Source organism: Camellia sinensis, chromosome 10 (assembly GCF_055761805.1).
Source record: "Camellia sinensis isolate YWXY chromosome 10, ASM5576180v1, whole genome shotgun sequence".
Taxonomy (NCBI): domain Eukaryota; kingdom Viridiplantae; phylum Streptophyta; class Magnoliopsida; order Ericales; family Theaceae; genus Camellia; species Camellia sinensis.
In genome coordinates, this window is record NC_138970.1 from 168,588,473 (window position 1) to 168,615,462 (window position 26,990).

General features: G+C 37.2%; 1 protein-coding gene across 1 annotated transcript; it reads left to right on the top strand.

Annotated features, from left to right (window-relative positions):
* Positions 1-4,564: 4,564 nt before the first annotated feature.
* Positions 4,565-11,516, top strand: LOC114274507 (transcription factor bHLH167). Its single transcript, XM_082893475.1, has 3 exons — positions 4,565-4,705; positions 5,449-5,760; positions 11,222-11,516. Exons 1-3 carry the CDS (start codon positions 4,580-4,582, stop codon positions 11,261-11,263), a joined length of 480 nt encoding a protein of 159 aa, XP_082749601.1. The 5' UTR covers positions 4,565-4,579; the 3' UTR covers positions 11,264-11,516.
* Positions 11,517-26,990: the final 15,474 nt, after the last annotated feature.

The window sequence follows — 26,990 nt, forward strand, 5'->3', positions numbered from 1 at the left end:
TTTTCTCCAGGTTTGGCCGCTGAAGTTGATGTGCTCTTACTTGATAAAAGAGTTCTTCAACCTTTATTTCAAACGCTATTTCTTTTAACCCTTGTTCCAGCTCATCCATATCCAAGTCATCACAGTACGCAGAGTCTTTATTCTTGAAGTCATCATATTCTTTGATGAGGTTCTCTGCTTCGTACAGGGTACGAACTCGAAGGGATGAAAGTTGGTTCAAAGATTGGATGGTGGCCATAGAAGTCCAGTGCCACTGAAGAAGCAACGGGAGTTGGTCCAAAAACATTTGGAGTTCTGCTTAGGCGATGGGGTTGAGGACGTGACCCCGAGTCATAACATCACAAGCCCATCGAAAGTTCTTAAGAGGAACATTGTCTTCAAAGAACATTGAAAGACAAGTGAGAAAAGGCCGTCAGCAGAAGTTGGGCTTGCTTTCCCTGAGCTGGAGTAGGGGGAGGTGAAGGCTTATAGGGGGAAAAAACCTTGTTCGCAGAGAGGGTAAGCCTCAGTCTTTCTATCCAGCAGGGATTTTACGGAGGAAGAGGTATAGAAGCGTCCATTTCAAAAGAAGGAGGAAACCGAGGAGCGTTAACGCAATCAAGCTAGTCAGAAGAGCAAAGCTTCGCCTTCTGGGCTAAGAACGATGGGTTATACCCTTGTGCCTTTTCTGGGCGTCGGGTAACTTGTACTATCTTTGTAGGCATGGAGGATGTGTACCATGCTACAAGCAGATTGTCCTCTAAACTGCGTCGGCGGTCGATGGACACATAAGGATAAATCACCGAACTCCGAGCATCAGAAGGGAATTCTAGAGGATCAGTGAACTCGACAAAGTGATGATTAACTCGCTCCCTTAACTCCCATGTCTCAGGTTCTAACCAGCTTGTCCAACCAGAAGCCCCAGAGGAAGAAGAAGCCATAGCCTTATCTCATGCAGAAGATTGTGAAGTAGAAAAAGAACTTCCAATGTCCATTTTTGCAAAATTTTAGGTTAGAGAATTACGAGTAGCAGGTGCGTAATCCAAAGGTTGATAGTTTTCAAAAGCTTCCATGAGTTGAATATGGGGAGGTGGGTAAAGGTGGCTAATCAATGCATGAAGGTTCTTTCGAGAAAGAACAGCGTCATCAGATGACTCTTGGCATACTCGATCAATAGAAGAGAGAATTGATTTGGCCATAAAAGATGTATCAGTCTGTTTGAATACTAAGGCCTCGTTTGGGAAGCAACCCGTTTAGCTAAAAAGTCAAAAAGTTACTAAAAAAGCCAAAAAGTCACCAACCCATACCAAAAAGTCAAAGATTCTCTTTTCTCTCTACTTTTTGCACAACTTTTCGTAAAAAACCAAAAAGTCATCCCAAACATACTAATTTTTTTTAGCTCATATTTTAGCCAAATAGCCAAAAAGTTACTAAATTAGCATGTTCCCAAACGAGGCCTAAGATGGTGGGGATGTTCAAAGGATTAAAAGAGAATTTAATGCAAATGATGAATGACAGTTGTATTTATGGAAGAATGCAAAACCCATGCACGTTCTAGGACGTGGATAAAAGACCTTGGGTACATTAGTGCGGGGGGTAATGCTGGCTACATATTTTGTATAAGCCAGTTACAATTCGACGCGTGACAGAATAAGGGCAGTATGGGAAGGCTATGCAAGCCTTCGATCGTGATCGTACATGTAGCAGTTAGTATTGGTTTTCATAAGATCTGCGTAGTACTGGATCAGCAAAGAGATGCAAAGTGATGTGGCTTCAACGGTTACTCACATTTAAATTCAAAATCAGGAGGGAAGCCCAACTGCAGGTATTGGCATAGTGGGGCTAACTCTAAGGCAGCATGATCAGCGATCATGGAGGAGCGTTTCGACGGTTAGAAGTGCAGTTCGATAGTTATCCTTGAGAAGTATAAATAGCAGAGAAGGCCCCAGAAAAAGCCCAGACTCAGATCAAAAAATTCAGTTTTATCTACTTTATTTCCTTTCTAGTTTTACATTTCCTGCTCTTTGTATTTCTGTACTTTAAAATTCTTGCACTGCATATCGTTCATAGGAGTAGTTTCAAGTAGATTGTTGCTGTAAACCTCTACGAGGCTGAATTGGATCATTGTAAATCTTTCGTTTTACTTAATGAAATACTGCAATTGTTCTTCATTTAATCATTATCAGTTTATTCCTACTAAGCAAAGCCACTAGTAAAAGTCCTCTTCATTGAGTCTGAAAAAACTAAAACATAATTGTCTGAAAATTGGTTGGCAATTAAATTTCTGTAAGGACTGATTGATCTTTGCTGACATGTTTAAAATTACTGTAATAACCTTCGAAAGTCAAGAAGTCAACAAATTATGATATTGATATTCTCTCAAAAATGTACTACCAAAAGGTTATTTTGAAAAATTAAAATTTTTAAAGTGTAATAATTATATTATATAAAAAAAGAGTTAAATTTCAAAAAAAAAAAAAAAAGACTATTATTTTAAGATAGAAAGAGTGTTTGTCTCCTAAAATGCTTTCCTTGACATTTCCTTATATTTTTCCGAGAAAAAGGGGGTCGAAGAAATAATTGTTCTTTTCGCGGCGGCTTCCAAACCTAGCGCCGAAATTAGATGGATCATTGAATATTTTGTACTGGACGGTGGCCTTCCACAATAATTTCTTCTTCAACAATGGTTGAAGGTTACAATTTTTGTGATTTAAATGGTTTGAAATTGTCAAAACGACATCGTTTTAAGTACAAAATAATTTCGAAATTATCAAAACGACGTCATTTTAACAATTTCGAACCATTTAAGCTACAAAAATTGTGACCCTCAAACAATTTTTTTTTTCTCCTTCCACAATGACCAAAAGCAAAAAGGACAAAATACTTGGTACGACGTACTATGCGATTTTTTCTCTCCGGTGACGACGGCCGGTACGACGTACTATCACATGAATCACGGTAGCTTTGTATTATTGTGCGACCATAGGGTTTATTTACTTTTTTAATTATTAAAATTTTAAATTTCTCTGCGTCCCTCACTCACTCACTCACTCACTCACTCACTCACTCACACACTCTCTCTCTCTCTCCTCCTTTCCCTCCCCCCTCTCTCTCATTTTTAATAAAATTTTTTAAAAAACTATTTTAATTTTTTTCATTTTATTTTCATAATATATATAATTTTTAATACAAAACTTTAATTTTATAAAATTAATATCATTGTGTGTGGGTGATTTTCCGACCATACTGCCCGCTTAGTAACAAGCTGGAGAGCACTGGCAGAATAGATGGCACCTGACTGACCTGCAACAGAAATATAAGAATCCCGCGGTGGTTTCGACCACCCAGGGGCACTCCGACGATCAAGTCAGTATATCTCTCAAAGATAAATCAAATACTAAACTCACAAGCTTGAGTATCAAAAGCATACCTTTGACCCATGGGGGTGCCTCTCTTTTATAGCCAATACAATCCTAGTCCCAATAGGAGCCTGGCCCTAATGGACTTAGGATTACTGCTAATCTGGGACTTCCAGTGGGATTAGGATAAACTCTCTAAGAGTCTTATATTTACCCAAACCGAAGTCTTCTCCCAATCTTGGACATATCCAGGTTGAGTTCCCTTTTCATTCTAGGACTCTTGTCCCTTATCCACTTATCTCGGATTCCGATATCTTTGGAGATAACCTAGGCCTTGCCGAGATCACCTCGGCGTCACGACCAGGACACGTGGCACCTCGACTGACACGTCGGCGTCACCTTGCCACGTGTTGGTACTTAGAAAATATATCCCCACACATTGAAAATATATACTTTCAAAATGAGACTAATATTAAATATATTTAATATAAAATTAAAATAAATATGCACAGCAAAAATTTTAATATATAATTTTTAATATAAGATATTTATTTATTTATTTTATTTTTTTATTAAAATATATTTAATATTAGTCTCATTTTAAGGATATATTTTCAATGATATTAATTTTATATTAAAAATTATATATAAATATATATATATATATATTATGAAGATAAAATAAAAAAGATTAAAATATTTTTTTTTTAATTTTTCATTAAAAATGTGAGAGAAAGGGAGTGTGTGAGTGGTATGCGTGTGTTGGTAAAACAGGGAGATAGAGAGAGTGTCAGAAATTTTTTTAATTCTTTCATTTTTTTAGCTAATTTGGGTCATAAATTTTTAGTGAGGTAAGATGGCCCAATCTAAATCATTCCCCGAAAGAATTGCAGACAGAAGAGAAAGGATTAAGGAGAGAAGCTGGATAAAATCTGAACTCTTGCTTTAATATTAGATATTACATTCTGTTGAAAAGCAAATGATCATGATGTGACACTTGTATCAATATCCTGTTTGTATAGGTTGACGAATTGTCTAAAACTAATCTGTCTCTCTAGAAAATAATAGCATCCATGTCTCTCTCTCTAAGAGCACATGTGTGCATTCACATACACATACATGTTGTCAATGGATCTGGGCTCTCTCTCTCTCTCTCTCTCTCTCTCTATATATATATATATACATAGCATCTTTGGTTGCTTTTGTGGAGAAAGAGAGAGCTCAGATTGAGAAGATACAAAATGCTGCCAAGGGGGAGTGGTAGCTCATCAAAACTTGATCGAAATGAAATTGAGAAAAGCCGAAGATTGCAACTCAAAGATCTCTATTCCAAGCTTGCTTCTCTCATCCCTAACCAACCCTCAGAGGTACTCTCTCTCTCTCTCTCTCTCTGCATGGAGAAAATATATACAACTTCAATTTGATAATACACTTCATGCATGGAGAAAATATATATGTTTTTTGACTTACTTTTACAAAAAGTTATCTACGCAGCGTTGCTTTTTTCCATTGCGAAAAATTCTCCATTGTTGCCTCTCGGTGCAGGTAGTCTGCATCTTCATTTCACAGTCTCTTTTTGAGAAAAAAAAAAAAAAAAAAATCAATAAAACAGTGATACCATGTTATTAGTATCACTATTCAATAATTTTTTATTTTTTACCTTTCATATATATGTGACAAGAAAGTTGTACCTAAAAAATGAAATTGACCCTCTACTTTACATCACGGGACTTTATCGTTTATTGATAATACCACATCATTATTGTTACACTAAATTTTTACTTTCCTTAAAAACAATGCTCAAATTGTTATGCCTTTCATGCGGGTCAAAGCTTACCCAGTAAGAAATTTAGCTAGCTAAGCTATCTTATCACGTTAAAGTTACAACCACAGTTTATCGGCTTTTATGGCCCTGGTCTGTAAATGGACTTTTATGAACTTCTAAAATATTTTTTATGAGTTAGGTTTTCTTTTCACACTATTACGGATATGAAAATAATAAAAACAATCGGGATCAATTATTATTATATCTAATATTTACTTGTAACATAATATATTTTTCACATATCATCAAGCAGTCCATGATTTTTTTTTTTTTTTTTTTGGATAGGAAGGACTGCCATTACGTGATATGTTGAAGCAAGCCACCAAGTATGTGGTGGAGCTGAAACAGAATGTGGAGGAGCTGAAGCGGAGAAAGGCAGCCCTCAAAGGCGATGAGGGTGGTTCTAAGGAGGAGAGGTTACCGGTCTTGATGGTGCGAAACATGGGTTCAACTTTGGAGGTGAATTTGAGTACTGGGTTGGACAAGGAATTCAAGTTGCATGAAGTTTTGAGTGTTCTTAAGGAAGAAGGAGTTGAGGTTGTAAGTGCTAGTTACACTACTGTGGGAAACCAAATCTTCTACACTATTCATGCTCAGGTATATATATATATATATATATATAAAGTTATATAGTCCTAGAAAAATATCCGAAAAATACATTTTACAGTTAAGATTAATTATCCCAACTATATAAAAAATAGATCTCAACCATATATCACTATTCTAAGTCAATTTCTGATCCATATTTTTGGATGCATAGACTCTCTCTTTGAAGTAAGAAAGTCTACTTATTGGCTTAGATTTGGGTCAATTGCATGGTTCATTTTTTTTTGTAAAAAATAAATAAATTATATTCATTATATGGGAAGAAACTTCTTTCCTATATATTATTGAACTACAGAGGTCTAATTCGGCTCATTGTAAGTTCAATTTGATGATTCGAATAGTTCATCTTATTAAGTTTGTTATGCACATTATTTATACCAAAAAAGCAAGTTGATTTGATCAGATCATATTTGTCTATAAGATATAAACGAATTGTATAATTTTGAAGATAGTCCGTTTATTTTATTTTATTTTTATTTTTCCAGACAAATATAATCAAATCAAATGACTATCAATAATGTTCGATCAATTTACTTTTTTAAATGAATAATGTGTTTAACGAGCTCCACAAAATGAACAATTCGGATGGTAAGATGCATTGGCTAGAAGCTGCTCCTTGTATGTATATGTGTATACATTACTTGACACATTTTAATTACATTTTAGGGTCCCGTTTGTTTGGGTTATAGGAAGGAGATTGGGACTACTAATACCTTGGTATTACTAATACCTTATTTGTTTTGAGAGATAGCATTGGGACTACTAATATCGTGGTATTACTAATACCCTTGGATGGGGGATTTATAGTGAGGAGGTAGAAATGATATTAGAAAAATAGTGAGGGGATTAGAATTTTTTTTATTTTTTTTATATTGGGAATTTTTTTTTTAAATATTAATGTTTAATTTTTATATTTTTTTATTTGTTTTATTATTTTATATAAAAATAATTTAACAATTTCTCACTATTAATTCCCTCACTATTAATCCCTTCATTATTAATCCCCTCACTAACAATCCCCTCACTATTAATCCCTTTACTATCAATCCCCTCCATTCTATCTCTGAAAACAAACGGGGCCTAGGAGTAATCATTCAATTTCTAAATTAATAAACAATTAAATAGAAAAATAAAATGGGTGGATTTGTGATTATGGTTGGTTTTTTAGTGGTTTTTTTAACTTTTTAATTTTTTTTATAAGTTAAAAAAATTGATGTGTTTAGGAAGTTGTTAAAAAATAATTCTTAGTGCGATATTTAACTTTTTCAGCTAGTGACAAATAAATTATTAAACTTTTAATTTTTTTTTTCTTAACACTCCCAAACAGTCACGTTAGTCTTTCTTTTACCATTTTTTAAATATAAATAATACATATTTTAATATATAAATTTAACCATCCCGTTAAAAATATTTTGGAAAAATTACATTTTAGTGTGTATTTTCAAAAATATATTTTCAAATCAATAATATACTGTACAAACATTAAATGCGAAGTCGTAATTTTTTCAATAATGTTAGAGATTCACATTTTGTACCCACAAATGTATTAACAATGATGTGACAAAAATGGTGAGCCTCACATAATTGAGTATATAATCAATCAAAAACTGACACTTATCAGATCATATCATTTATAGTTGAATTATGAGAGATTTTTGACAGTCAAAATATTTTCCTAATTTTTTATTTATCAATTTGTAATTAATCTTTTAAAACACCACTAACATGTAATTTTGCCAAATGTTTACCCTTAGCGCTCAGTGTGTTTATGTAATTTTGGTCCACAAGTCAATCCATACTCCAGCCTCCACATGTTTTTGTGGTGGAGATTATTTGCTGGTCTTGGATAAGTTGACGTGATGTTACGATTAAATTTTATGGATTAAGGCTTATTTTAGCAATCGGTTAAAAGTTAGTTTTTTAACTTTTTAATTTTTTTTTGGATCATTTTATCTCTTTATTTTTTTTTTATATTTTTTTTAAAAAAGTTAAGAAATAAAAGAATTGACTTTTAACCTATGTCTCAAAATAGGAAAATGAGTTGGACCCTCAGTGGGGGTGCTTGGGTCAACTCTGATTGGCTGAAAAATTGTTTTTTTTTTTTTTTTTTTTTTTTTTTTTTTTTTTTTTTTTTTTGGATTTTGAGCCAGTGGACAGTTGCCAACTGTCACTGGGGGTGCTAGGGGTCGCCCCCCACTGGGGGTCCCCAGCATTGCCCCTCAAAATAAGCCTAATTCAATAAAAATTAATATTTTTGTGTAATTTTTGAAAAATAATATAATAAATATAATAGGTTGAATGGTGTAAACTAATTTTCTAAAGGAATTTTTATTGATAAATCCTATCTAAAAGTGTTATAATCTAAGAAGTCTATGAATAAATTTTTTAACCTACTTAGTTCCACGTATGTATACTTTTATTCCATAAATTCATTTTTCTTAATTTACACTATTTTTTTAAACTCTTATGCTCTTATATTTAATGTTGATATTTAGGCTTCGTTTGACAAGTGGTTTTTTTAGTCAAAAAGTCACTAAAAAAATAAAAAGCCAACAATCTATACCAAAAAGTCAAAAATTATATTTTCTCTTTACTTTTTACTCATATTTTCGTAAAAAGTCAAAAAATATCCTAAACATACTAGTTTTTTTTACATCACATTTTAGTCAAAAAGTCAAAAAGTTACTAAAAAAAATATCTCTAAACTCTAAACCAAAAAAGCACCATTTTCATCAAACTTTCATGTTGATATTTAATGTCCCTAAATCCTAAACCAAAAAAGCTCCATCTTCATCAAACTTACTAAAAAATTTGATAATCTTATAACAACCTTGCTTCATACACCCAGTGGGGGTCGCGCCCCCAGTGACGTGGCGCGCCCCCACTGGTCGGAAATCAAAAAAAAAAAAAAAAAAAAAAAGTTTTTCCGGACCAACCCCCAGCTGACACCTCACTGGGTGTCACCCCCAGCTGGGGGTAGCAAGCATTTTTCATCTTATAAAATGGACATCTTTACGGAAAGTTCTTTAATGGTTTTAACGCCTTAAGAATTCTCTCTTACCTGATGTAAACGTTCATAACACATTTTTAGAAAATTCTCTCTCATCTAATATAATGATATGAACGTTCACAACATGTGAACATTCTTACTTTTAAGCAGTGATAATATGTTATTTTCCCTCTTTTTGTGATTGTGATTGCAATTGGTAATGACAATCAACATTAAACATCAACATCATGTAACTGACAACACATCATGTAATTGCCCCCTTTATTATGAATATTCACGTCATGTTTGTATTCAAATAAAAGTTAGGGCTTGTGGTTGTGTAATTTGATGTAATGCTGATATGAACCTTAACAACACCTTTATCACAACGTCATTTGATGTGAACATTCACACGTCATGTTTATATTCAAATGAAAGTTAAGGCTTGTGGTTGTGTAATTTGATACAATACTGATGTAAACCTTAACATCACCTTTATCACAACGTCATCTGATGTGAATATTCACATTCATGTCATTTAATGTGAACATTGACGTTCATGTCATTTAATGTGAACATTCACATTATCACAAACAGTCATGTTTATATTCAAATAAAAGTTGAGGCTTGTAATTGTGTAATTTGATACAATGCTGATGTGAACCTTAACATCACCTTTATCATAATGTCATCTGATGTGAACATTCACATCCACGTTATCTAATGTGAACATTCACATCATTACGTACAGTCAACATTTGGATGCGAACATTCAAATGTACGGTCATCTAATGTGATGACGTGAACATTCACGTCATCACGTACAGTCATCTAATGTGAACATTCACGTCATCATGTACAGTCGCTTCAGTTGGCATCTCACCAACTCCTGATGGCGTGCTAGCAAGGGATTGGGCGGGTATATTGGTGCCAACCTAGTTGGGATTGGTATGTCTGGCTATGATACTTTTTGCACCCATCATTTTTCCTTTCTTGATGTAATGTGATCTTTTTTCATCAATAAAAGTTTCTTTGCTGATTAAAAAAAAAAAAAAAAAAAATATTTGGATGCATGGGAACTACCAAAACATAATGACAATCAATAAGGAACCATATTTAATTTTTTTGTGTGTAATCTATATCAACATTAAATAATGGTGTGTAGTTAATGCATTTTTTTGGAGTGAAGATATGAGAAATAGGAATGGTCATGGAAACTACCAAAATATAATGATAATCAACATTAAATATCAATATTAATGAGGGGCAGAAGAAATTGAAGGTGTTGACTTAATGAAATAATAAAAAAGAATATAAATTGAATGGAATAAAATTCTTAAAAAAAAAAATTATCAAAAAAGCTCTCTATTCTAAAACCACTCAATAACTTCTCTTTTATAGAACCTTCCATGCTACTTTGGATTTAGGCCGGTGTAGGCAGATTCGGAGTTGACATAATTGGAATATAATTTGCTTAAAAACAAAAATTAAATTCAAATTGAATTCGATTTTGAAAAATTCAATAAAATGTCATTCAAATTTAAATCTGATTCAATTGATATGCAATCAAAAATTTCAAGTTTTATTTTTCATTTTTTAATTATTCAAATTTAAATGTAAGTGATAAAAAGAAGAGAGAATGATGTGATGGCATAGAAGGTGAGTTTGGATGCAAAGAGAGAAAATGAGAGAGAATAAAACGATATATAAGAAACTAGGTGAGAAAATAATTTGTTTTATTGCATAATGACAGCGAGTGATAGAAAATTCATGCATTATACAAATTTATTGTTTTAAGAGTGTGATTAGAGTTAAAGTTTGTTAAAAAAAGATTTAAAAATAATCTGATCGGATTTATTTAATTCCAATAGTTAATAATCAAACCAATCAGATTCAAATTTGATTAGATTATCATATCGAATTTTCTTTAATGGATTTAGGTTGAGTCACGTTGAGTCTAATTTGGTCAAACCAATCCGGTCATAGACGTTTTATTTATTTATTTATATTTTTTTTTTATGGCCATTCACATTCCTACTTGAATGTATAAAAGAATAATGTTACAATGGTAAATTTTATTTTATTTTTTATATTAAATTTGTTCATTAGTTCTTGTGATACTTAATGCATTATTTATGTATTGGTATCATGCATAGAAAAATAAAATTCAATATACTTAGAGACATCCCTTTAGTTCATCTTAGAGAATGAAATTAGAAATTCTATTTTCATCTCATTGTAAGTCAATCATTTGTTCAATTTGAAAGATGCTTCATATATTATTTATGTATGGATACTATGCTTAAAAAATGAAATTCAATATAATGAGACACGGGATAATAAATAAATATTATATAAAAATTTAGTCATTACAATGTTAATAAAAGTAATTTTCATTGCATGATGATGATGTTGGAGTGGGTCCATCAACCATATTAACACAAGCTGACTGATGATTTGCAGATTTTATATTCAAGAATTGGGATAGACATCAAGAATGCATGAAAGATTGAAGGGACTTATTCATTGAATTTATGTAATTTTTTTGGTCTTTGCCACTGCCTCTGTGACCTAGTCATAATTGGCTGGAGATAGAAAATGATCAAAGATTTTTGGACTTCGTAGGGATATACCGCGTCCGCTGACTCCATCAATTCGATCTAAAAAATAAATAGAAGTTTTTTTTTTTTTTTTATAACATTTATTTATTTGTTTGCACACAAAATTTTGTTTTTTACACTCATAATTTTGTTTGTTGCATTCAATCTTCCACTCTCTCTTTCCTCTTTTTAAAGTTGAAACATTTTTCTCTCCACTTCACATTCAATATTCATATAAATACACATTATATATACATATATATATATATATATATATATATATATATAATTTACTAAATGTCTTAAAAAGGTTCAACTAAATACACCAAATTAAGAGTTAAGGGTATGAAAATCCTAAAGTGATTCGTGATTAGATCAATATTAAAATATTTCAAATCCCAATTATTCAAAACACGCAATCTAAATCATTAAGCATTTAAGAAAGTGATTTAGATTGTTGTTTTTCTGAATAAACAATAAATTGACACAAACAATTTTTACGTGGAAAAAACCACAATTGAAGAACCTTCAATTGTAATAAAAAATCACGGGCGAAACGCCACTAATCAATCCACTACTGAAGAAAGAAAGATTACAAAGATAATACACAAATTGCCCAACTCATTCAATTTGTCTTCAAATCTTCTGTAACTCTTTCACCACGCCTTCGTCTTGGAACTGATCAATCCTGAAGTTGAATCCACAACTTCACTTGTCGAATTAACGACTACGTACAGAATCAAACGCCTTTTGAAACTCTACGTTTGAATCTTCGGAATCCACCGAAGAGAACTCTCTTGAATATGAAGTAACAAACTCCTTGATGTATGAATCTCAAATCATAAGTTTAGAACTTTCTCAAAAACATCAAGGAAAACTTACAAAAACCTCAGAAGAAAACTTCAAACAAAACCCTAGGACTCTTGAATAAGATCTAGGAAAAGTAAAACCTAAGAACAACCTAAACAGGTATAAATAGGCAACCTGAGTCCGCGATCTCCGCTCGAGCGCCAAACATCCCGCTCGAGCGGCTTCAGCAAAGCATGCGTGTGGTAAAACAGAGTTCCGCTCGAGCGCTTGATAACCCGCTCGAGCACGAAATCACACCTTCCAATATTTTTACAGACCTGACAAAATACTGAGAGACCCCAATCTCCGCTCGAGCGCCAATGGTCCCGCTTGAGCGGGAAAGACAAAAACATAGAAAAAATTACAACTTTTTCAATACAAAGTTTTGTACCCGGATTTGACAATAAAGGGACCTAACAATCTCCCCTTTGTCAATTCCCGGACAAAACTTTTCTAAACATTTGTCCTCAAACACACGCACTAGACAAGATTAATAACAAAAAAAAAAAAAACTCTAAACAACTCTATTACCAAACAATCTTGCCATGTGATCAATCCATCCATCCAACTTCATCCAACATTCACCTGTGAAATAGCTAGCAACATACCAGAAAAACAAAACTTGTGGAACTGTATAAGAATATATCAAAACATACATAGAAAGATAACCATGATACAGTATCCAACAGATGACAAACTATCCACAATATCCAAACATGAAAAGTAACCAAACATCAAAACAACAAAACATGTACCACTGTAGACACCCCATTTTTGACCGACTTTAAGACTCAGACGTCACCAGTTGAGTGCTTGGTGGTGTTGCATATTGTGCTCGTTTTGAAGTTGCGGAGTCTCGCCTGCGAGCCTTGCTTCTGGACTTCGGAGCTCTTTTGTGCTTCGTCTTGGTTTGCGAACCAAGTCCTGTTTTCTCTATTTTCTCTTCCCGAAGGGAGGGAGAGGTCTCGTGGACCATCTCTCAGTGGCCGTAGGTTACGTTTCGTGGTCGTAGGCCATTTTTCCCGTTTGGAGCCCAGTTTCCGGTTTTCGGAGCCGTCGGCCGTGTGCCTCGTTTCGGGACCGCTTAACTACCTCCGTTTGCTCCGGTTTTTGGCACACACCTTGCTTCCTCCCTTTTGAGGGACACTGTGGCCCGGGAGACTACCTTCGTGGTCATACGCCACTTTCGGTGTCTAACAGCCTGTTTTCGGGGCCCCAAACCGGGCGTTTTGGCCCCTGAACCTTCATTTTGCATCCGTTTTGGTTCATTTTTGGTAGAGACCCTATTTTCACTGTTAGGGAGGGGGTAGTATGGTGGCCGGCCACCTTTTCCCCTAAAAAACCAGTTTTCTCATTTTCTCTCTCCAAAAGCCAGTTTTTCTGACAGAAAGCTGATTTTTCTCACTTTTGAGCCACATTTTCTGGCTTTTCATACCACCGTTGTGTTGTGCTCATCTGGGAGGCCACCAATATGGGTAGGCCGGCCAGAAATTCATCTTGACCCTTTTGAACCTTGCTTAAAAGCTAGCTTTTCTCTCTCTTGAGTCACTTTTTCTAGCTTTTCATACCACAGCTGTGTTGCACTCATCTGGGAGGCCACCTTTTTGGGGTGGCCGGCCAGAATTTTTTGTTGACCTTTTTGACCCCTGGTCGGCCGACCAGGGGGAGTGGCCGGCCGGCCACCTTAGTTGGTCGGCCAGCTTCCTGCTTTTTGCTCTTCTCAAGTACAACACAGCTGTGCCAGCTGTTTTGCACTTGACCCACTGTCCGAGGGTTTTGTCGCTGTTTTGGTCCTTAAAAGGGGGTTTTGACCCCTTTGCTTAGAGAGGAAGACGGTTTGGCCCCTTTGGTCAAGCTTCTTGAGGAAGCTTGACCCTTTTTGGTCTAGTTTCTTCAAGAAGCTTGACCCTTTGGTTAAGCTTCCTTTAGAAGCTTTGAACCCCTCTCTTGGCTTCTCCAAGAAGCCTCACCCTTCTCCCTCTATATAACACACATTCCACCTCCATTTGCAAGGGTTAGAAGCTTTGGGCTGAGATATATACACACAAACCTCCATCTTTCCAGTTCAAGCCTTCAAACACCCTTGTTCTTGGCCATTTTACACTACAACTCCTAGCCTACCACCTCCACCATCCATTCCAGCACCTTGAAGCTGATTTTTAGAGGTTGAAGGTTCACCAACTTGGTCCAGAAGCTGCAGGAAATATGCTCTTCAAGGGTAAGTGCCTATTTCCCCTAAACTCACATTTTTTTGCATGATTGGTTATCCTTATTTACAAGCATTTTTGGGCTTCGACCCAAACTGTGAAGTGCCTTATTTTGACCCCCTCTTCAACTTTGTTTAAGGGAACTTTGCTGTTTGAGGTCATTTACTTCCCCTTATCCTCTATCTCTCTTTTAGGGCTATTTTTGCATCCTATTTTAGCCTTACTTGTGAGCATTTTTGAGATTTTCTATAAATTGGAAAAAGTTTTGTTTTGACATCCTCTTCAAGTTTTGTTAAGGTCCTATTTCTGTTTGGGGTCATCTTCCCCCTATGCATGCTTCATCTCTTCATGATTAAGGCTATGCATTAGAGCACTTGCATTGGCCATGGTTTGGCCTCTTAGCCATTGAAATCCAATGGATTTTTAGTGGCTTTGTTGCATTCTTGAGGGCCAAAATTAGAGGGGGGTGACCCCCTCTCTCCTTGTCTTGTTTGGTGGTCTTTTGGGCCTTCTAAAGGGACCCTATTTTGCGTGCATCGAAGTCATGTTTCAGGCCTCATTCTGTGAGTTTTGGGGTTTGCCTTGGCTCTGTCCAAGGCCCTGTTGGCCATATTTTATACCTACAATGCATGTGTAGAGCAATCCCATCCAAGGCTCTTCAAAGGAGCCTTTCTTTGCATGTTTTCTAGACTAATTTCAGGGCCTATTTGTTGAGTTTTAGGGCTGTCATAGTCCATTTCCAGAGGTGGTTTTTCTATGCTTCATGTCTATCTTGTATGTGCTTAACAACCCCTTGCATGGCCCTCCAAAGAAGCCCCTCTTTTTGCATGCATTGGCTGCATTTCAATGATTATTTGGGCATATTTTGGCATGTTTTATACACTATTTTTGGCTGGTTTGATGAGTTCTCATACGCTTCATATACATGCCATGTAAACCATGCTTGTTAGCCAATGTTGCATGCTATGTTAGTCCATCATGTTAGCATCTTTTGGCCATGCTTTAAACCAGAAATGTGCATATTTTGGGACTGCCTTAGCTTTGTCTTTATACTTCATGATCAAATAATGCTTGATTTGTGCGCTTGTGGTTCAATGCATGTACCTAGTTTTGAGTTTCGGGGCTTATTCCATGTATCGGGTACCATATTTCCATGTTTCGGGACCATTTAGCATCATGTTTCAGCGCTGAAATTTACATGTTTGAATGCCATCTTGCATCCCTTGTCATGCCTTGGTAGAGTGGTATTTTATGCTTAGGTTCGGTCCTCGGTTTGTGTGCATGTGCGCATGCATTTCGGTTGTCTCATTTTCATCTAATGGCCACTGATGTGAGTGTGGCTAAGGTCCACTCGTGTTGGTGTAAGTCCATCGTGCATTGTGTATGCCATTTCAGTCCTTAGCATTGTGTGTGCTAGGTTGTATATTAGAGCATTGTGTATGCCATGTCAGATCGAGCATTGGTATGCCATTTCATAGCATTGCGTATGCTAGGTTGTATGTTAGTCGCATTGTGTATGCCATCTAATTTGCATCGTGTTTGGGATAGGAGTTAGCCCAAGCGCGGGAAACGAAGGACGTTTCGTACTCCGAGTGACGGAACGTGTCTCAATTCCCTGTCGCCGACACTCCGGATTACCCATGATGGAGTTTAGGTCTTGTTGTGTTTTCATGTGCATTCATTTCACATTGAGTCATGCAATTCGACTCCTCAGCCATCATGCATCGAGATGCGTGATTGGTGGCACAAGGATCGAGGACTACACTCCCTGTAGAGTAGTCATGCATACATATGTGAAAATACTTTACCATGCCTCTTTGTTGCTCTCTATTGCAGCAAATCAGAAATCAGCAGCCTTCTGGAGCTGTGCACAATATTCCGAGAACAATTGCAAACAGAGGCAAACCGGGGCATCGTAATGGATTTCCGCTCAAGGCAACTCAAGCATGCATCGTTTATCATTCGGAACAGAGCTGAGGCGGTCCATGGATTTACGTGCTAATTTACCTGTTTTCCTAGATTAATTTGTTAATTAATTAGGATTTTGTATTTATTTGGATTGTACTATTTGTTCGGACTGTATATTATTTATTCGGACCCTCTGAGCGAGGGCGCAATTGTAATAAGTGTGCGTGAGTGTGATGTATGTCTTCCAACCCCACGTCTTTCTCCCTTTTGTTTACCAGCTTATGATGGTTAGATTATGGCATGTTTCAATTAACATATAGCATGATAGCATATTTGCATTCATTCATCTGTTTTGCATGCACCGGGCTCGGTGCATCGTACTAACAACATTTGTATTTCAATTCCAAATTGAATACGTGTTAGCTGTAGCATCTCATATGCCATGTTTAGAATAGCCGAGCCTATTGTAGTTGCATTTTTGCATGTGTTGCATTAGGTATTTCTGTATAGTTAGGATCATGCATGGATTTCTAACATAGCTTCTGTTTTGGCTTGGAGTACTCGGTAAGTTTTATGCTTTAGCATCCTTGCATGCGTATGAGTGACTGCCATGATAGTATGCTTACCATGAGGCTATGTGCTTATGTGATATATCTGCCTGAATGCCAGTGGGTGAAGGTTGGGTTATTTGGATTGGAACAATTCATCAATTGTGAGTTTTAAGCCCACTTGAGAGTGGCAAATCATCTTGTTTTCTAAGCCCACCTGAGGGTGGCAAATTCACATTTTAGCCTACTTGCGAGTAGCAAACCGCTTTTCGAAACAAACATGAAATGTTTTGTTCCAATTCAGGCGATCCAGTCTATACTTGTATGCTGTGCGCATCACATAATAAATCTAGGCTAATAATCGGAATAAGAATGCATAATGTTTTCAAAACTAGATATCATGATTAGTAGAGGCCAATCTTTGATCGGGCGAGCGGGGGTGCTTAAGAAGTGACCTTCCCCAATCATACCCAAGTTCCTGAGCCGAGGCAATTTTGGTGATGACGGACACGTGGCCTTAGGCAACGAGTCAAGGTTTCCTAAATTCTCCTAAAACAAATATTTAGGTGGCGACTCTGTATCTGGCAAAGCAGTCCATGTTTGGCACTTCTTTCAAAAAAATCTGTTTTGAAAAACGATTAGCCGAATTTGGACTCTTTGATGATTTCATCGGTCTTGCATTGCACTCTGCGAGATTAGATACAGGACCGTTACATTGAGTCTTGAACTGTAGTGAGCCTAATGAACAAACGGGGGGGATTTTCCTCCCGGGATGTTCGGGGACGTCTACAACCACCAATGTCTAATGAATCACCATGTATCACCAAGAAACACTCCCATTTTTTGACCGGGAATTAAGGAAGAAAACACAAAGATCATGCACCAGGGGGAGGCAGAGGCTGCTGAATCTAAAGTAAGGAAATGATGTGCGCCAGCTGAGTAGTAGTTTGGAAAGCAGTCTGCTCCAATTGACCAAGGCGACCATCAAAAGCATCAAAGCGTGCATCTAGAAAGTCTAACTGCCGGGTCATAGCCTCCTCGAAATGCTGAAGCTGATCATGAAGAGCTTGAGGTGGAACAACATCCTCCTCACCCCCTGCTGCTGCAGCATCAAACTCAGCCTCCTCAGCTAGACCAGCAGTGGTACCTGCAGAAGCACCGGCCCGAGAAGACTCCCCCTTAACATGAGCACGACTCTGAGAAACAGTTTTTTTTTTTTTTTTTTTTTTTTTTTTTTTTTTTGTGTGAATGGTCGAGAGGGGAAGGCAAACTCATCATCCTCTAACACTTGAACCTTAAGCTCGGACAAAAGACGGTTGATCATACAACCATAAGGAAGTCCTAACTATTTATTCCCAGAAACACCTATCATCTTCTTAATAATCAGTGTGGCTAGATCAATAGACATGTGATGGGCGATATAGAACAAAACAAATCCTTGGTCTTGATTAATTTCGGATGAGTGAGTGGTCACAAGGATGTTGGCACAAACAATAAGATTAAGCAGTCTAAACTCTGGAAGGAGTTCAAACTGTTTAATTAATGCACCCGTAGGCCAAGTACGGGAAGCACCACTTAACACCTCAGCCACATTATTGAAATCACAGGTAGGACGGCCTGGAACTAGAAAATGATAGTATTCAGGGAACAGTTGATCAATCTTAAGAAGTCTGCGAATGAGATCAGGTGTGACAGAAATGGATTTTGACCGAACCCAAGTAGTGAATGAAGGCTCAATGTCATGAATTTGCTGAATATTACAGTAGAATTCTTGAACCTAGTCGAGATTTTGACGACCAGAAAAAGACAACACCAAATCACCACCTAGGGGGTCAAACAATGGACGGATTTGAATGGACTCGAAAGTGTTAGGCTGGACATTCCGTTCTAGATGAATAGTTCGAGCTTCAAAAGATTTATGGAACAATTTGGCCTATTTGGCTGTCTGAAACCTCTCAGTATTAAAGGCAGGACGAGACACTGTAGCCTTTCGGCGCTTAGGGGCAGACATGATAAGATGAGACATAACTACAACGCGAAAACCCAACAAAGCCAAAAACCAAACCAAACAAAGACCAAAGCAAACCATTAGTAACAAGAGTAATAATGAGATAGAGATTGACAATACTTAAAACAAATATAAAAATAATAGAAGAAGTAAATCAACAATCACAATTCATAATAGTGATGACATAGTGCAGGGCAAGAATTGGCAAAGACAAGCTCAAAGCATGGGATAGAAAAATCAAGTCTAAGCATAGCTACTGAGGATCGAAATCCTTGTAAATCAGAACCAATACCCCCAAATCAACACTATGGGATACCCAAGTTAGCACATTCGAACTCAAACCCATCAAAAACATGAGACACTGATAAACCCTAGGTCTAGGACACAACAAGACACAGAAAAAACATGAAAACCACCATGAAAAGTCAAGACGACTCAGTGAAAGTGTGTGAGAGAAGGGAACAAACAAATCGTGACACAAAACACCAAAAAAAAAAAAAACGAAATACAACCCCCATGGTAGCTGAAATTACAGAAAAAAAACAGAGAAGAAGAGAGGAAAAAACTTACCAAAGGTGAAATCGGCAAGGAAGAGGAAGAAGGAAGGTGGAATCGAGCACACAAAGACCACTATCCAAACCCTAGGTCTAAGAACCTGAAGAAGAGAAAAAAAAATGACCTGAAGAGTCGAGATCGAGAGTTTTATACAAAAGAAGTCCGCTCCAGCGTTAGGTATAACGCTTGAGCGTGAGTCAAAACACGCAGAGACCCGCTCGAGCTCGAAAAAGGACGCTTGAGCGCCAATTCACCCCTCTCAGAATTGTAAAGCAAGGAGTAAACTACTGCAAGGCTCAAAATCACGCTCGAGCGTGGGAATATCCGCTCGAGCGGGGGGAAAAAAAGCAAATTTTTTTTTAATTTTTTTAAAAAAAATAAAAACAAGATACTTAATATCTAGAAGAGAGACTTGGAACATAAGTAGATGATCACATTTGGCCAAAAAGAATACTAAGATGAAATAATCCGTAATTCATGAATTCTGTAAACTTGTAATTTTAAAAAACAACGACACTTAAATCATGAGCAAAGCAGATAAAATATAATCAGTGATCATAAGCTACATAAGAATGTACAACTCAAAATCCAACATAAGAGCTCACAACATGAAGGTGTGTGAGTGCAATCCTTGAAAGTCCACTGAGCTAGAGTTAATCCTCGTAGTGATCAGATGGCTGGACCTCCGGCAAGAGTAACTGAACATCACAGAGAAAAGTCAAACCATTAGGAATCAAGGGGTATTTGTTGAGTAAATGCAGAGGCTCCCCCTCAATCAATGAGTCCCTTTTTTTTTTTTTGACTTTTTCTTTCTTGTGGGCACTCACTGGTGGCATTCACGCTCAAGAGTATGGAAACCAAACCAGAGAAGAATGAAATCATAAAGGATGGCCTGGTTGGTGCCTCTGAGGTAGCCTTTTCTTAATGCCCGGACTTCAAGGAACTGAGGGAGAAACCGTGGAAATGAAAACAGATGGTAGATGGTTAAATGATATACTAATATCGGTCAATTCCACTGTAAAAGTACAAGAAACACTGTTAGTGGTCCATAGAGAACTTTGATCACTTGTGCGGAAAACCCTGCAGCAATTTATCTCAAGGATGTGTACAAAATGAGATCATGAGGTTAATTGGCATGGGCATTCAAAATGAGCTATGAACAATGAGATCTTGTAAGCAGCATGAGTAGTGTACATAAAAAGTTGGATGCAAGAAAAACAGATATCAATAACAATGAGATTATGGCATCCAAGCACACATAAGGCAAAACACTTACACCTACTCAAGGAACAAGTGACACTCTAGTGATCGAGCATGACACCCAAGGTCTTTCTAAGGAACTCAAACCGAAGAAGATCAAGGGGTTTTGTAAAAATATCAGCTTTTTGATGCTCAGTGGGAACATGCTCAAGAACAACAAGGTCCTTTTCCACTAACTCTCAAATAAAATGATGACGAATGTCAATGTGTTTGGTGCGAGAGTGTTGGACAGGATTTTTTGAAATGTTTATGGCACTTGTGTTATCACAAAAAAGAGTGAGAGTGTTCTGTTCTATCCCATAATCATGAAGCATTTGCTTCATCCACAGCATTTGTGCACAACAACTCCCTGCAGCAATGTACTCAGCCTCTGCAGTCGAAAGAGAGATGGCATTTTGCTTTTTACTATGCCAGGAAACCAAATTATTCCCAAGGTAAAAACACCCCTCGAATGTACTCTTTCTATCATTAGCACACCCTGCCCAGTTGGCATCAGAAAAACCAGTAATTTCAGCTGTAGTATCAGTAGAAAACCAAACCCCATACCTCAGGGTCCCATTAACATATTTGATGATGCGTTTTATCGCAAGAAGGTGAGACTCTTTAGGACTGGCTTGGTAACGGGCACAAACACCGACACTGAAAGAAATATCAAGACGACTGGCTGTGAGATACAAAAGACTCCTTATCATACTCCTATAAAGGGTAGGATCAACATCAATACCAGAGGAATCTTCGGAGAGGTGAAGACTGGTGCTCATGGGAGTGCGTGCATGTTTGGCAGACTCAAGACCAAACTTGGACACAAGATTTTTCGCATACTTAGACTGAGAAACAAACATACCTAAAGGAGACTGCTTAATTTGAAGACCCAAAAAATAAGACAACTCTCCCATCATGCTCATCTCAAACTCATGTGTCATGCAATCCGAAAAATATTTCACAAGATGATCAGCAGTGGATCCAAACACAATATCATCAACATAAATCTGAGCAACAAGAATATGAGACTTAGTATGTTTCACAAATAAGGTCTTAACACTACCCCTTTGAAAGTCATTAGCAAGAAGAAATGTAGTAAGTCTATCATACCAAGCCTGAGGAGGTTGTTTCAATCCATACAAAGCCTTGTCTAACTTATAGACATGATTTGGACATTTAGGGTCCTCAAACCCTTTTGGTTGCTCAACATATGCCTCTTCTTTCAAGTACCCATTCAGGAAGACACTTTTCACATCCATTTGAAACAATTTAAAGCCAAGAAAACATGCAACACCAAGCAAAATACGAATAGATTCGAGACGTGCAACTGGGGCAAACGTCTCATCATAGTCAACACCTTCTACTTGTGTGTAGCCTTGAGCAACTAACCTGGCTTTGTTCCTAACAACAGTACCATTCTCATCAGATTTATTTTTAAAGATCCACTTGGTACCTATCACATTCATGTCTTTAGGTCTGGGAACTAGAGTCCAAACTTTGTTACGTTCAAATTGACCTAATTCTTCATCCATAGCATTGACCCAACTATCATCTAGCAAGGCCTCTTTAAAATTCTTAGGTTCAATTAATGAAACATAACACATATGTGATATCTCATCCCGAATCTGTCTTCGGGTTTTCATTCGATCTGAGACACTTCCAATCACCTGTTGAGCTGGATGATTCAGTTTCACCCTTGCTGATGGTTTAAGCTCAGGACTTACGGTGACAGAAGCAACAGGACTGATGTCCCTTTGAGCACTCTTTGGACTTGAACTTACCTGTGAGGGTGGTGCTGTAACAATTTCTTGTGATTGGACCGTAGCTTCTCCTTGATTTTGTGGTTCAGTATCCAAGATTGGAGACTCACCATTGTCATCCTCATTTGTTGCTGGAGTAGGTGAACCTGTATCATCTATAACCACATTGATAGATTCCATTAAAGAAGAAGTTCGCAAGTTATAGACTCGAAAAGCTCTACTGGTGGTTAAATACCCTAGAAAAATACCTTCATCACATCGGGAGTCAAATTTGCCCAAAGGCTCTCTATCTTTGAAGATGTAACACTTACTCCCAAAGGTTTTGAAGTATTTTACATTAGGTTTCAATCCCTTCCACAATTCATATGGAGTTTGTAAAGTGCCGGGCCTTAAATACACGCGATTTATGACATAAATAGTGGTATTTAGGGCTTCAGCCCAAAACTTTGGAGGAAGTTTCTTACTAAGGAGCATGACCCTAGCCATTTCTTGAACAACCCTATTCTTCCTCTCAACAACTCCATTTTGTTGTGGAGTAATAGGTGCAGAAAATTCATGCTTAATTCCATGCATATTAGAAAAATTCGAAAACGAACTATTTTCAAACTCACGACCATGATCAGTTTGGATTCTTATGATACGCTCAATGGAAACACCCTGTTCATTTTGGATTTTAAGGACTAAGGCCTGGAAAGCATCAAACGTATCAGATTTTTTCCTTAAAAAATTTACCCACAAAAATCGAGTAAAATCATCAACAGTCAAAAAAATGTATCTTTTACCTCCGATACTTTCAGTGCGAGTAGGTCCCATTAAGTCCATGTGAACCAATTCAAGAGGACGTTTGGTTGTAAAGCTGTTCACCTTTTTATGAGGGGCACGAGTCTGCTTTCCAAGTTGACATGGTCCACACACATGGTTCAGATTCTTACCCAATTTAGGTACTCCTCTCACAAGTTCTTTGTTGGCTATCTTAGTTAGGTCTTTGAAATTCATGTGACCTAATCTTTGATGCCACAACTCAATGTTACTTATGATGGCTGAGTGACAAGTGAGATCATTGGTAGTAACAATCCCATAGCAGTTGTCAGATGTGTGAACCCCATGCAAGACAGTATTTTCCTTCTTATCAAAAATTTCACATTTATTTTTTTGAAAACAATACTTCATGGTGGGAATCACACGTTTGACTAATGCTCAAAAGATTTGCTTTAAGACCATCAACAAGAAGAGCATTTTCGAGCTTGGAGAGACCAACAACACTTATAGAGCCCTTACCAATGACTCTAGAAGTGCCGCCACCTCCAAAGGTAACAATTCCTCCTTCATATTTTTCAAGGGAGGTGAAGTAGGATTTGTTACCGGACATATGGTGAGAGCACCCACTGTCAAGATACCACATGTGGGAATTACGTGCTTTTAGAGCAGTGTGAACAACTAAACAAGTCAAATCATCTTTTCTCACCCAAATCTTTTTAGTCTTGGTATTCCGCCTAGACATATAAGGTTGTCTCCTAGCCCAAAAAGTATTCGAATTTCTACCCTTTTGAGACACCTTACCAAACAATTCAAAGCAATAAGGACGAATGTGGCCATACCACCTACCACAGTGATGACAAATAAAAATAGGTTTTACCTCTTTTTTGTTGATCTTACCAACTTTAGGTAGATGAAGAGAGAGATCAGCCTAGTCTACCTTCAATTTTCCCTTTGCTTGAGTCTTCATGTCATGTGAAGTAGAGGCCTGTCCCTTGTGAGCTGTCGCACCATAGCCTAGCCCGCTTTTGTCACAACCCATTTGTTGAGACCCGAGGATGTCTTCTAAAGATTTGGAACCTTTGTTCCACATGGTAATAGGGGCTTTAGCAACACGGAGTTCTTCATCTTTTTGACAGACTATCTCTTCCAACGTAGCTTGTGACATCTCAAGACTTTCAAGCTTTTCTTCATACGTGGAATACACCTTTAGAAGTTCATTCCTTTCAGTTTCACAGGATATAAGTTTTCCACATAAGTCTTGCCTGTCACTCGAGATCTTGATGATATTCTGCTTTGCTGCTACAAGTTCTCCTTTCAGCCTGACATTCTCACTCTCACATGTTTTGAGCTTGAGAGAGAGTTTGTTCGTTGATTTTGGAAAAATTTAGAGATTCCTCGTACAACTTTTCGTAAGCTTGTTGTAGTTCATCGCCATTGATCTCATCATTGTCTTCAGATGTTTCATCATCCTTTTTTTGCTCTTCATTCTCCTTGACCTCATCCAATCTAGCAACTAAGACAGAAAAGTTGCTGGATGGTGGTGAAGGTGAATTTCCTCTTTCATGGAATTGGCTCAAAATTTCCAATGCCTCTTTAGCCTTTGTGCAATGAACAACCCGTTGCTGTTCTTCAGCAGAAATTGCTCCACGAATAGTGACCATGCCTCTCTGATTGCTCGGATTGTCAGCACTTTCTGTATCTTCTTCAATGGCTTGCCAGCCTTCTGGGTCAAAAGCTCTCAGAAACGCCCTCATTATGATCTTCCAATACAGGTAGTTACTTCCATCAAAGGTGGGAGCATGATACAGGTTCTGACCATGAGCTAATTTTGCTGGCTTTGGAAGAGGTTGAGTGAAAGTGGACCAAAATGCCATGAAAGCACTATCCCCGTCTTCACCGGATTCAGATTCTTCGGGTTCTTGCTCCGACCCGGTTTCATCATCCCAGGTCACAGTGTAGACTTTCTTTCGATTCTTTTTCGAAGGGGATTGAAGGTCAATATGACCATACCCTTGACATTCATAGCACTTGACCCCTTGCCCCTTTACAATCTTCTTTTCAGTTTTTGGAGCAAGTTTTGGTGGAAAAGTTTTGGATTTTTCATTACTCTTGTCTTTTGAAATAGGGTCTCTGAAATTAGGCTTCTTTTTCTTCAAATTTTTTTTAAACTGTTTAGTAAACATAGCTGTCATTTCAGACTCTAAATCAAATTCAGTCTCCGGAGTTTTTGCAGTCTCATGAGTACTAGTGAAAGCCACACTATCTTTTTGTTTTTTCTTTGAAATCTGGTGGGCTTCATAAGTCTGCAAGTTTCCAACCAATTGATCAAGCTTGCAGGTATCAACATTCTGAGCCTCCTCAATGGCTGTCACTTTTGATTGGAACCTCTCAGGTAAGGACCTCAAAATTTTTCCAATAACTTTAGCTTCCGGGATTTTTTCCCCGAGTGTGAAACAGGAATTCACGATATCACTAAGTTTTGCATAGAAATCATCAAACGTCTCATCATCGCGCATAAAAAGGGTTTCAAAAGCGGAGGTGAGACGTTGAAGTTTTGACCTTTTGACAGAAGTAGTACCTTCATGAATCGTTTCCAAAATGTCCCAAGCGTTTTTTGCTACCTCACACATGCAGATACAACGAAACTCTTCAGGTGTGATGAAGCAAAACAGGGAATTGAGAGCCTTACTGTTCCAACTCGAGTTTTGGTAGTAAGTTGTGTCCCATTTATCAAGGGGTTTAGGAATATCAACACCATCAACGATGACAGTAGGTTCACTCCACCCATAGATTATGCTGTGCCAAACTTTCTCATCGATGGATTTTAAAAACGCTCTCATACGAGCTTTCCAATAAGAATAGTTTGTACCATCGAGTAAAGGAGATCTATGGGTCGAGTTACCTTCACGAATATAATCCATATCACTAGTCACACAAAATCACACTCCTATATTTATTTTTAAAAAAAGAGTGACCTGCTCTGATACCAATTGAAAATCCTAAAGTGATTCGTGATTAAATCAAGATTATAATATTCCAAATCCCAATTATTCAAAACACGCAATCTAAATCATGAAGCACTTACGAAAGTGATTTAGATTGTTGTTTTTCTAAATAAACAATAAATTGACACAAACGATTTTTACGTGGAAAAAATCACAATTGAAGAACCTTCAATTGTAATAAAAAATCACGAGCGAAATGCCACTAATTAATCCACTACTGAAGAAAGAAAGATTACAAAGATAATACACAAATTACCCAACTCAGTCAATTTGTCTTCGAATCTTCTGTAACTCTTTCACCACGCCTTCGTCTCGGAACTGATCAATCCTGAAGTTGAATCCACAACTTCACTTGTCGAATTAACGACTACGTATAGAATCAAACTCCTTTTGAAACTCTACATTTGAATCTTCAGAATCCACCAAAGAGAACTCTCTTGAATATAAAGTAACAAACTCCTTGATGTATGAATCTCAAATCATAAGTTTAGAACTCTCTGAAAAACATCAAGGAAAACTCACAAAAACCTCAGAAGAAAACTTCAAACAAAACCTTAGGACTCTTGAATAAGATCTAGGAAAAGTAAAACCTAAAAACAACCTAAACAGGTATAAATAGGCAACCTGAGTCCGTGATCTCCGCTCGAGCGCCCAACATCCCGCTTGAGCGGCTTCAGCAAAACATACGTGTGATAAAACAGAGTTCCGCTCGAGCGCTTGATAACCCGCTCGAGCGCGAAATCACACCTTCCAATATTTTTACAGACCTGACAAAATACTGAGAGACCCCA

Bases quoted from the DNA above. Each gene is read 5' to 3' on its own strand.
- LOC114274507 (XM_082893475.1), top strand. From the start codon at position 4,580: ATGCTGCCAAGGGGGAGTGGTAGCTCATCAAAACTTGATCGAAATGAA. The intron at 4,706-5,448 runs GTACTCTCTCTC...TTTTTTGGATAG, and splicing joins TCCCTAACCAACCCTCAGAG to GAAGGACTGCCATTACGTGA. The intron at 5,761-11,221 runs GTATATATATAT...GATGATTTGCAG, and splicing joins TCTACACTATTCATGCTCAG to ATTTTATATTCAAGAATTGG.